General features: G+C 40.7%; 1 protein-coding gene across 1 annotated transcript; it reads left to right on the top strand.

Moving 5' to 3' along the window:
• Positions 1-73: 73 nt before the first annotated feature.
• cops3 (COP9 signalosome subunit 3) lies at positions 74-13,274 on the top strand. The gene is made up of 12 exons (XM_080789228.1): positions 74-242; positions 2,046-2,175; positions 6,565-6,677; positions 8,119-8,168; positions 8,423-8,515; positions 9,751-9,930; positions 10,010-10,150; positions 10,293-10,466; positions 10,906-10,992; positions 11,443-11,556; positions 11,825-11,905; positions 12,419-13,274. The coding sequence occupies exons 1-12, from the start codon at positions 188-190 to the stop codon at positions 12,470-12,472; spliced, it is 1,272 nt and encodes a 423-aa protein (XP_080645354.1). The 5' UTR covers positions 74-187; the 3' UTR covers positions 12,473-13,274.
• Positions 13,275-13,316: the final 42 nt, after the last annotated feature.

Consider the following 13,316-nt stretch of genomic DNA (forward strand, 5'->3'; position numbering starts at 1 on the left):
TAAACTATGGCTCTTTAAGAATCTAATGTTCCGATCGTAAACGTTGCACCCCGTTCTCCCAAACGGTCTCGCGATACCTTCCTCCCAGTGGCGGCTGTGTGGCCCCCTGTCTTAGTCCGCACGGAGTTGTTTCTGACGTTTGAATGAAAAACAGTGTGTATTACCTCCACTTCGCACCGATGAAATAATGGCTTCAGCCTTGGAGCAGTTTGTGAACAATGTGCGGCAGCTCTCCGCTCAAGGTAGGGACACTAAACTGACCCAAGTTGTCAGACGAGCTGGAAGTACTAGCTAGCATGCTAGCTAGCCATATGCTAACCAGTGCCTTGCCGATGCTAGGCAGCCAAACTACACAGATCCTTCTTTTTTGCTTTATCATGTAAACAGACTGATTAAAATGCATTTTCGGGACCCGAGACTTCGTCAAAGTATCCCCAAAGGATGCGTTATTACACGGGTGTGTCATGCTATACGCTGGACAACGTAATTGATTGAAAAATACTTATAAATCATACTTTTATTTTTTTATCTAGAAAATAACTGCCTACCGGTAGTCCCGCCCTAGCCGTACGCCATTGGCTAGGGAGAATTATTAGCGAATGTTATTGGTCTAATGTGAAGTCTGTCAAACCTAATGCATCGCCTCTTTTCGCTAATGTTGCAAGGCCTTGACAGGACACTTGACCGCCCGATTTATTTTTACTGAAGTCTGCTACAGACAAACCATCATGATACAAAATCCTTTGTGCCATTTTGTACCATTCTATAGTACCAATGCTCCCATTCGCAAAACATTTTTCTTTCATCACTCATTTGATCACTGAAGCGGTTCAAAACTTACCCATTTCCCAAGTTAGTTCTTCTATTACATGTTGATGGTACATCTCAGTATGACTATACTTACCACAGTTTTGTTGGACATGATGATGGCAGTACTGATATATTCTTAGTTTAAGCTATGGGATGGCATATCTGAGTGGTTTACATCATAAACAATTCACATCATAGGTTCTTATGTGTAGTGCCCAGTTTCAATTCTAGGTCCAGACTTTTTTCATTATTTCATTTCCATTGTTATGCAGATAGTCAGATACACAGTTATGCCCATCTTCCAGGGCAGGTCAACAACGCTTCAATGATTTCCTGTTCGTCTAGCATAAAGAATTGATGGAAATGTATTTCCTCTGTCTCTGACACAATAGAAATGAGCATAATTGTGCCATACAACTACATTTTCAGATCAATTTAGATTTTTAAAGAAACCAAAATCATCATACATGATGCTTTTATTTATTCTGGCCTTTACTATTTTATTGGTGTCTGCAAAAACACCCAATAGGCTCCAAATTTTACAGAATGTTGATGCTAGACTTTTTGTGCCTCTATTTATTGATAGTTAAAGTGAAGACGGAAAGAGGGGGAAAGACATGCAGCAAAGGTCGTCATGAACGGGACTCGAACACACAAGCCGCTGTCAGGCCAGAGCCTATGTGATGCTAGACTTTGAACTAAAACCAGGAGAAGAGAATATCTTACTCATTTAAACTTTTCTACACTGGTTGCCTGTCTATTTTAACCTGGTACTTAATGCACTTCATGGTCTTGGTCTGGCATTTATTTAAATGTTGTAGTTATTAACCTCTGGGAATATGCTGATTGAACCTGAGTTATGAAAACAAAGGAACTTACCATTGCTGTCATGCAATTTATCGATTGGTCTTTCCATTATTTAAAAGTAACTTCTAGGAACAGATCAACAACAATATTGTGACATTATTGAAGAAAAAATACTATGCATTGACAGTTGAAACGAGAACATCAGACAACAAGAGTATTGCACAAACGGCACAACGGGTCGGGCGTGTATTCCAAACTTGAATCGTTCCTCACTTGCATGGCCCCAGAGTAGGCCGGGTGGCGTCTAGTTAGTATTACTAATCTGTGATTCTGATTATACAGGTACATGGTCAGTCAGACACAAACAAAAGGATAAGTGTCTCCAGTCTTTGTATTTTTCATCCGATTTCTTTTTCCCTGCCTTACAGGCCAGATGACTCAGCTGTGTGAGTTGATCAACAAGAGCGGGGAGCTGCTGGCCAAAAACCTGTCCCACCTGGACACTGTGCTGGGGGCCCTGGATATCCAGGAGCACTCCCTAGGAGTGCTGGCTGTGCTGTAAGTATCCCCCCCCCCCCCCCACACACACACACACACACACACACACACACACACAGGTATTTATTCTCTATATATATATATATATATATATATATATGAGACAAAAAAGGGAATCCAAAAATAGGATGTCTAGTTAGCAGGCATAGACATAAAAAAAAAGAAAAACCTTCCAGGTGCTATGAATAGCACCTGATGAAGCTCACGGTGAAACGCGTCGTGAGTTTGATGCAGTAAGTTGTCCGTCTCTGTTCCCTGGAGTCCCTTCCTTGGAAGGTTTTTCTCTTTTTTGATATATATATATATATATATATATATATATATATACACACACACACTGTATATATATTTAGTAGGGGTGCAACGGTTCAGTTACACCTCGGTTCGGTTCGTACTTCGGTATGGGGGCCACGGTTTCGGTTCGGTTTCGGTACAGTAAAAAAAAAAAAATCACACCTGTGTAAAGTGAGTGCAACTCTGTGTGGGGGTTTCCGGGGGGGGGGGGGGGGGGGCAGGAACGCGCCCAGGGTGCTGGGCCGGTTCCGAACTGCCGCCCCGTGTCCGAAACGGTTGAGAAATGACAGAGTTACTGTGTGCCGGTCCCTCTACTGTACCTTACTGGCACACACGAAATCATCATATACAGTTAATATGGGCATGTGTTTGTGTGCGTGTGTTAGGTTGCACACAGGTGGTGAAAAACAACCATGCTGTTTTCATGCTCATACCCAGCCAGCCAGCCAGCCAGCCAGGCAGGCACCCACACACATAAGTCCAAGGGACTGGCTTGCACCACTCAAAAAGTTTATTTTTAGCATTATCTTTTATTCTTTTTTTAGCATATATTATTTTATTAGACATTTCTGCCTTTTCATTATTTAAAGGGGGAAAAAAACCTTATATTGCTATTTTAATGTGCCTCATCATTATGTTCAAGGGAAAAACAATGCACCTATGCGCTCACACGTGGTGCACTGCAGACTCGCAGCACATGCAGGGAGGATTCACAGCAGAGTGCCGTGTCGTACAGAAACATTTACAAAAGTTTACAATAAAGATCTCTGCATGAGATATTATGCTTATATTATTAGAAGAAGGGTTTCTATCTACAGTCATGGATTGGACATAGAGTATTTTGTTGGGACTTTTCAGACGGAATATTCATCTCCTGCTCCGGGTGGACAGAGCAACAACAACGAGTTGTTTTTGCTCTCTCTCTCCCTTTTTAGCACTCAAACAGCGAGTGCAGATGCAGAAGCAGATCTGAACAAGAGGGTGCTTAGAAGCCTGTTGATTCGAGGTTACTCCGCTGTGTGTGTCTCTGTGTATGACGATCAATAATTATTCCACCGAGTGGTCTTTGCGAGGGCTGGATTCTCCTCATCATGCCGTCTCTCTCTCTCTCTCTCTGTGTGTGTGTGTGTGTGTGTGTGTAGGGGGTGGGCCGACAGAGTGCTACACTTCTGTGACCGAAAGAGTGCTAGACTTCTTAGTAGGACGGTGTGTGACCGATAGAGTGCTAGACTTCTAAGTAGGACGGTGTGTGACCGAGAAATACATTCTTCGCAGCTGTAAGAAATTAATTAATGCAAACCGAAAAAGCGCGGTTCATTAGAGCGCATTGAACCGTGTATGCTGAACCGAACGGTTCGGTTTTCGGTTGAAAACCGCTGCACCCCTAATATTTAGTGGTCAATCCACTGCCAATACATACCATCTTCTTCGTGCCAACAGTTTTGTTAATTTGTATAAAAGCTTTGAGCTTGCTTGTAGATCTGCTCTTGTCACCAAGCAAAACCGCTGTACACCAGAGTATAAATCACATGCCGGGTTGTCTCCACAGGTCTCATCAAATGTCCACCAAATGACAAATTTAATCAACCAATCACATGAATTCAGTTCTTCGTTAGATGATGTATAACGATGAAGAGCGCCTCACTTCACATAGGTGTGATTTTTAAGTCATGCATTGTCCTGGGGCCAGCAGTAACGTGTCTGCAATCACGCCAATGATGTTGGCACATGACTTATCACTGGCGTAACTTAAGTCATGTTTATGTCAATGCCATTCTTTTTCTGTAAACTAAGAAAAGGTTTAAACTTAGTGAAGGCTAGCTCTTCTTTAGCTATGTGTATGCACTATTGAATTAAAATTTCAGCTCTGCCTCTTGGGCTGAGAGAGCAGCAGCATTCTGTCGACCTATAGCCTCACCAATCCTACTTTTTGGGGTAACACATTTGTCCCGACATCTGTTGTGTTTCGTGCTGCCTCCGTGTTTTGTTAAGCTCTCAGGTTTGAAATGTTTTGTCTCAGTTGCAAATGCAGTTTTACCTGCCATCTCCGGGCATTTTTTGCAATGAACACAGTGCATTGCCCATTTGCCCCGTCCTCAAACCGAAGCCACTCAAATTCCTTTAGCCATTCTTTCCTAAAGCAATATGCTCTCTTCGGTTTCTTAGCTACAGGTGGTCTGTTGGCATTCTCGTCGGCATCGCTGTTATCAACGACAATGTCAACAGCGTCAGCGACTACACTATTGACTTCATTTAGAACAGCAGGCGGTGGCTTCCTAAAAAAATCAACAATAGTTCGCTTCATCTTTGCGTAACGTAACTCGCACACTAGCTTAGCTTCTTCTTATTTTTCCTTTCCCACATCTGTGCTTCTCCGGACAAGGGAAATGAAGAGGGTGGGCGGGCTTTAAGGCTACTTTAACCTATCTAAAATTAGCATGCATGTTGGGCACATGAAAGCTCATGTTTGATAGGACAAAATGGTTGACTGTCATCTCATGCACTTGCTGACTGGCAACAAATGGGAAGAGAGAGAGAGAGAGAGAGAGAGAGACGGGGAAATAACCTGGTTTTTGGAGAGAAAAAAACGCACCAGATTGTTTTCTCCCCATCGCACTGGTGCTCCTAATTATATTTATTGGTCGCATCAAATTTCGGGAGCATATGCGACCAAAATGGTCGCTATTTCGAGCCCTGAGCATAGGACAAGCACAGGAAAGAAGCCTATGGCAGGCTTTGTAGATCAACAAAGAGTAATACTATATGGTTTAGGTGTCTAAAGAAATGGTAGCTTGAGCTTCTTGCTACTTGGGAATGTTAGAAGGCAACATTGTGATTTGTGAACACACCTATTAGTGTGTTAAATATATTGTGCAGCCTCATGCTGTGTTCAGTTCAGACCACCAGCGAACAAAGCAACAGGCTACTTACTGTCCCTATCATTTTCAATCGAAGACAGGCAGCAAAATTAAGCTACAAACTGACACCCTGCATGATGGGTGGTACTAAAAGTTGAGACCTCAACTTCTTTCATCACCTCAGACATGGTGAACCAACCAATCACAGTTTTGTGATTGGTTGGTTCTCTCTCTCCACTATTCCTGTTCTTTTTCATAAATGGAGGAAAGGCTCATTCTTAACTAGTTCGCTGTGCTATTTTTAACCTACCATCATGTCTTCTTTAGCTGCGCTGTCTTGTAGCTTTGTCTCCACTGCTTGCTGCCCCTTCCATAATAGTTTTTAAACCAGTTTTACATAGGTCGTTAATTTTATGTTGAACTTGGGGTCAGGAAATTTATTTTTGGCTTAGGCTTGTCAGTGGCAGTTCTTGCTGCTGTTCTAGCCTATACGTTTAATTTAGATGTTCCCTGATGCCTTCTTCTTTCCGTATCAGCTCTAGACCAGATCTGTTAACAGCAAACTAAATTGATCCCAGTCTAATTCACATCACAAGGAAAAACACCTGAATAGGGAAAAAGAAAACATTGACCCAGGTTACTCTGGTCAAATTTAACCCATTTAGGACTGAGGGCGATAGATACAATAGCATGTACATAGCAACAAGAACCCCAAAGGGGTTCCTGTTCTGAATGGGTTAAAGCTAAACATCCAGCAAATTCTACAAATGCTTAAGAAATAGGCTAACTAATGCAATATGCATGTACTGTAAGTGGCTAGGGATGGGAGTATATACATTATCATTTAAAACCACAATAATTGTATTGCAAAAGTATCACAAATGTTTTTGGCTCCTTGACATGTTGAGAAGTGAGAACTACTGCTCTAAATCAAGCAACGCCACTGACAAGCTGATAGTAAAATTATTCAGAAGCAAGATATAGTTTGTTTCTTAATTTCCTTCTTTTTTGTCTGTATTTTCTTTGTGTGTAGAAAGACACGATGAATGATATTTTCCTGGCTAATAAATCATGCTGTAAACTTTTTTTAATTTGCCACCTTTGTTTGACCAATTACAGTATAGGGTTATAACCCTATCATTTCTTTTTAACCCCCCCAAACCCACCTATATATAAAGTAATTTACACCTCCCTGCTTTATTTTGTTTCAATGCCGGTCTTCTCTCTGTCACTGCAGATTTGTGAAGTTCTCCATGCCAAACATCCCTGACTTTGAAACGCTCTTCTCCCAAGTCCAGCTCTTTATCAGTACCTGCAATGGGGAGCACATCAGATATGCAACAGACACTTGTAAGTGTGAGCACCTGCAGAAACTTTGCATGCTCCTTCCACCTGGTTTAACCACATTAACCTTAACAAATAGCAGCTCTAAAAGCTCACACAGCTCACAAAGCTTGTAGATTGGCTATTGGTGCTATTTGTCTTACGACAAAGTAGGGTATAAGTGGTTAATAAACATGGCAACAACAAGCTGGTATTTACTGTAGTCACAAAATAATTATACAGATACCATTGGATACATATTATAAACTACTCAAAAATAATTCAGAACCGTAACTTTGGCCGATTATCAATAATAACAATTTGTATTGTATTTTATATTGTCGTCTATTAGTCACCTTTACAGCAAGGTATAATTTGTAAGGATTGTGCAATCATGGAATGAGCAACACAGCTAAACGTGGCACCTCCCCAAAGATTTCCAAATCCCTCGATATGCTTCAGTTGGTAATTCCTCTCGTTTTGAACGACCTGCCAGCACAAGCAGGCATGTGACTGGCACAGGTGTGTGACTGGCACCTCAGCATGAGTCATGCAACTTTGACAGTGATCCGCCTGTGATACCGTTGTGCAAATCTTGCCTGTAAAATGAATGTATGGAAGAAAGCCTATGGTTCCTTAGCGAGGGTGAGGAACCGGTCTTCTTGGGCTGTACCTGGGACTGCACTTGATGCTTGGAGCATACACAAAGTCAACAAAGTTGCACTACCCATTCTCAGGTCCCAACAACAATATAAAATAAATACCAATTGGTATTATTGAAGGGGAGAAATAATCGGCCAAAATGTTAGTTTCTGAACATTTGTTTTAGGAGAACAGGGTTGGAAAAATGTCAGTGAATATAGGACCAACCAGTGTGCATGTTAATAATAATACAATTGAGCAGTAATAATAATAAAACTTTATTTGAAATAGCACCTTTCATGACATGAAATGCAGCTCAAAGTGCTTTACAGAGCAATGGAGAGAAAAAAGAAAAGAAAAGCAAGGCATAAACAAGAGGAAAAATTAAAAGATCAATTAAAAGCAAGGGTGTAGAAGTGGGTCTTGAGCTGTGCTTTAAAAATGTCTACAGAGTAGTGTTTTGTAATCAAACCATACATTAGAAATTAGAATAAAATAATGTAAATCAATTAAATGAATTGCCAATTCGTGATTCAAATCATTTTTTATCAGATGTTTGATAGTAGCATCCCCCCCACCCCCTCATACAATTACATTGAAATTGTGTACTTTTATTATTCTATTGCATTATTCATCTCATTGGAACTGAAACTAATAAATATAAATGGCAAGCTAAAAACTAGGATATGCAATCCTGTTTTTTCTGCTTTGAAATTGTAGGATAACGAGTAGAAGATTAAACACAAAAGGTGTATTCAAATCTCATGTATGCAAATCTCACATCCATGTGTGCAAGTTGAAGGTAATTGTCTTCCTCTCTTTACAGTTGCTGGTCTCTGCCACCAGTTGACAAATGCCCTCGTAGAGCGGAAACAGGTGGGTGTGGACAGAAAGCCGTGACATGAGATGGCAGCTTCTATTCTGACTCAGCACATTTGTGCAGTAACATAAAATGAATCAGCTCTAATGGCTGGTGCTGGAAGAATGCACCACTCTTGCATTCTTTAAATATTTTACTGCATTTTAAAGTGGGGCCAATGTCTTGCCAGTTTCATTTGTGTTTGGACTGTTCAAAGCAGAAGCTGAAGCTGTAACTAATTGTCTTTTTGTCATCTTCTTTGTCATCTCAGCCGTTGCGGGGTGTTGTCGTCCTAAAACAGGCAATCGACAAAATGCAGATGAACACAAACCAACTTACCTCAGTTCATGCAGACCTGTGTCAGGTGAGTCTCCGCTCAGGGGCCTCCGCCTCACCTCACAATGAACAATCCTGCCAAACATCCTGTTTGCGCTAGCCCCTCCTATGTCCAGCGTTCCGGGTTTGTGTAAACGCAAACATTGAGACAATTGAAGATGGAAAAGTGAGGACGCAAATTGTGATTGGCCAGAATGAGATGTATGATGATAAAAGCGCCCCGTTTTTTCTTGTTGGGGTTAGGGTATTTGAAGAGCTTGAAACATCACATGGTGCTATGAATTATGTAAAATTACTATGGGATCATTTTCTAAAGTTCAGATGTTGATCTTTTCTTTTCATGGTGTTACGCTGTCCAGTACTGAGCATTTATCGTTTTAGACGCAAGTTCTTTAACACCATATTTTGGTTGTGCACATAACACCACTTTGCTGTTACAACCTGATCCAATGGAACATCGGTGATAGGAGGTGGCCATTTGTAACCTCGATGGTAAATGTCCTCTAAACAACCTAACTTCTTCAGGATTTTTGTAGATTTTTACAAATCTTACAGGAATCTATGTATTGTTTCCCATGATTATATTCCAATTCTTGGGGTCACGATTTGATTAAAAAACATTCAGTTTTAAATGATTCTTGATTCCCATTCAAGTTTATCCCTTTTCATTCACACACGCCAATACATAGACATTGCTCTGAAAATATTTATTGTTTGATGTTAAATTATTATTATTATTATTATGTTAAATTATGACTGATATTAATATCAGTTAGCCTGCAAATATACGTACATACATAACATTAGGCTAACATTAATTCAGTCCATTCAAATTCTCAACTTTCCACATCCCCCCCCCCCCCCAGTCTGTTTACATTTGCAAATGAGTTCAAGGAACATCCTCACAAGAGGATAATTTCAGATGGGGTGAGGAGGGTGAACAAGAGGGTTCGAATCAAGTGTTGCTGTAGATTTGTGGACCATATGAATTAATAATCTTTCTAGCCTAATCCACATCACTACAATTTCCATAGATACCTGTTCACGAGGAAGCAGACAGACGCAAGCATGCAACTATATTTCATGTTTTGTGTCGTGTTTTGTCCTGTTCATTCAATGTTCGGTTGATGATGTACACTGCACAGTAGGTTCATTCAATCCGGTCTAAACTCCAGAAGCTTGAACGCAACCTTTCCGTAGATGGCAAAGGCTTATTTCATGTCGTATGTCTTTCCCTTCTAATTTGCGCTCTCTCCCATATAGCTGTGCTTGTTAGCAAAGTGTTTCAAGCCGGTCCTACCCTTCCTAGAGCTGGATATGATGGACATCTGCAAGGAGAACGGAGCATACGACGCCAAGCACTTTCTATGTTATTACTACTACGGTGGCATGATCTACACGGGTCTGAAAAACTTTGAAAGAGCACTGTATTTTTATGAACAGGTAGGGCTTACTTGTATCGTTATAATTCTGCCTATATTATATTTGTTCTGCAGTGGATAATCAAGTTCCTCTCCTCTAGGCAATAACCACTCCAGCCATGGCAGTGAGCCACATCATGTTGGAAGCCTATAAAAAGTACATCCTAGTGTCACTCATACTCCACGGCAAAGTGCAGCAGCTGCCCAAATACACCTCACAGATAGTAGGGAGGTTCATCAAGGTAGGAATAAAATCATAAATGTGGGATGGAGTGTTGAGAATTAAATCTGTTTATCTATCTATCTATCTATCTTGGTTCATACTTCATAATAGTGATCACTATCCCAATTTTCCATGTCTCTGTTCATGATCTGCGCCCTCAGCCCTTAAGCAACGCGTATCACGAGTTGGCCCAGGTGTACGCCACCAACAACCCTGCCGAGCTTCGCAATCTGGTCAACAAACACAGTGAGCAGTTCACACGAGACAACAACACAGGCCTGGTCAAGCAGTGTCTCTCCTCCCTCTATAAGAAGAACATCCAGAGGCTAACAAAGGTGGGTGATGACTGGGAGTGGAGTTTGTGGATGTTTGTGTGAGAGACGGTGAGAAAATGTGGAGAGTTGCCATACTGCAACAGAGGTCAGTCCCCGTATCCATGGGGCTTTTTAAAGTGTCCTATAGCAAGGCGTCGAGTAACTGTCTACTTATTGTCTACAGTAATTTTTCTAGTCGTGTCAAATTACTACTCATTACCTACACATGCATGTGAATATATATGTATGACGTTAAACATTCAGCCATGCCTAATTACCTCTACCATACGCAGTTGGGGTGCTTTTCAGTGAAAGTGTGAAATCTTAACTTAATTTATACTCTTATACTGGGAGAAGTTGGGATGTGATAGTGGGGAGATCCTTTTGATTCTGGGAAGCAGAAATGCATCTTAAAATCTCTTCTCTGATTTTCCTCCCTCCTCTTATCTTTGTTCAACAGACTTTCCTGACGCTCTCCTTGCAAGACATGGCAAGTCGAGTGCAGCTGTCAGGCCCGCAGGAGGCTGAGAAATATGTCTTACACATGGTGAGTGAACGGCCCCTGAAGGAGCACTGCATGCAAACACATTATATATGATCATAATCTCGGTTGTATGAGCAAGTAACTCAAGACTGACAGTAATATTCAACTGATAGTAAGTACAGGGGGTAAATATAAAGTAAATGATGCTCTGGCTACACTGGGCATATTCCGTTTGTGGAATTTAAGTAGCACAGTGTAGTGCATGTACTCCGGTCTGGTGGGGGGACCTGTCAGCAGAGATTGTTGGGCAGACGGAGTAAGACAGAGGTTCTACATCCTTCCGGTGGGGGCTCCTCACTGGCAGGTGAGGCAGTAGGATACAACAGCAATGACAACACTTGGCATAACTACTAAATTGGGGAGAAACGGATAAAAAGCCACACACAAGTGACTACCAAAGGGATTGTTTTGTTCAGTCAGAAATGTTTAAACATTTGGAACTTTTGCGTGCAGATTGAAGACGGCGAGATCTATGCCAGCATCAACCAAAAGGATGGTATGGTCTGTTTCCACGACAACCCCGAAAAGTACAATAATCCAGCAATGCTCCACAAAATCGACCAAGAGGTGAGGATAATTGATAATAGCAAATCTACAAGCTCGCAATGCATTGAGACTCATTGTGAGCTTGTAGATCGGACATTTTCACTATTTTGGGGGAATTGAAAGTAGTTAATGTCTGTAAGTTTTATAAATGTTTAACCAATAAAAATATTAACAATGGCTTGTGACTAAACAAACTACATTGGATCCAATGGAAAGCAGGTTATTTCCTGAAAAGTAATAGTTATGGACACCCGACAGCGTGTTTTTTACTTTTGCTTTCTCTCCACAGATGTTAAAGTGTATAGAGTTGGATGAGAAACTAAAGTCTATGGATCAGGAAATCACAGTAAACCCACAATTTGTGCAGAAGGTAGGGACATTCTTACCAACAGTTCTATTACACAATTCTTTACACAGCATTGTTTATAATACACAGATGAACAGTTCTATTGCATTATTCTTAAATATGTAAATATGTCAAAAATATAATGGGACTAATGGTCCAGAAAGTATATTTTTTGTGAAGGTCTTATGTTGTCATTGTCCCTTGGCTTTATTCACATTCCAAGAAGGGCCAATGCTATGCCAGTTTTTATTTTCATGAAGGATATGTCTTTTGGAACTAAACTCATACAGTACATTGCTGTGCTGGTAGTGGGACTCAGGTTTTGTATATGGTTGCACTGGGGAAATCTCTCTATATTGTGCAAGATTCTCTGTAAAATAATGTATTTTCTTGGGTTACTACATACATCTGATTTAGACTAGGCTGAACAAATTGATTCTGACAATGTTGCAAAGAGTTCTTTAACATACAAACAAATGGAAACGTAGGGAAGGATTATGAATGTGTGATTAACATGTCCCCCTCTGCATTTTTCAGAGTATGGGGACACAGGAGGACGATGTCGGTAGCAAAACATCAAGTTACTCCTGAGAGGCGTGACTGGGGCAGAGAGGGGCTAGAAGAGAGAATGCTATCGCCACCCAATGCATTCTCCCTGGGAAGACTTGGCTTTTTTTTTTAAAGAGCAAAAACAAACAAACCAACAAACATTCTAATGCATATGGACATCGGTCAAGGAAAGAAATCTAAATGTGTGGAATGATGACGAAATTGGTTCTGCTTTCTTCAGTATCTTGAGGATATCATTCAAAACAAGATGCTTTACAAGAGAGAAAAAGAAATACATTTTTGTCAGTGTTTTATTTATCAATGTTCAGGTGGGGGCACCACTGCTGCATTAACAGAAACCACAATAATAAAAACTGGACTTATTTGTTCAAATATGTGTGAATTAGCACTGTTTTTGTTTTGTTTTGTTGTTTTTCTTCTCCGTTCTGCTGCATGATGGACATTCATATAGAGGGCGGTTGAGGTAACTCTTCTTGGCAACGGAATAAATCTGATAAGTTCTACTGTTGTAAAATGTTCCCCTTTCACTCCTTTTTCAGTCACAATGTATATATCTAAAATAGCCAGTGTATATGCACACACTCGTGAGTCGTTGCCCTTGAGACTAAAACGCAGATCGTGGGTGGGTGGCTCACTCTGGTGCACTGTTTTTGTAAGTTTGTTCCGCTAGAGGTCGCTCGTACACTGTACAGTAAATTGCTTTGACGGGCTGTTATTTCAACAAGTAAAAGTACTTAAATGAAAACCAAACTGTCAATAACTGTTGTTTGGGAGCTTGAGCTTTACGATTGTCAGATCTGTTGTAATAAATTGTTTAAGAATATTGTTCTGGAATCTTAAGTTTGTGCAGACGGCATCACATTAA

The sequence above is a fragment of the Protomyctophum bolini genome, assembly GCF_963924005.1.
Source record: "Protomyctophum bolini genome assembly, chromosome: 18".
Classification (NCBI taxonomy): Eukaryota; Metazoa; Chordata; class Actinopteri; order Myctophiformes; family Myctophidae; genus Protomyctophum; species Protomyctophum bolini.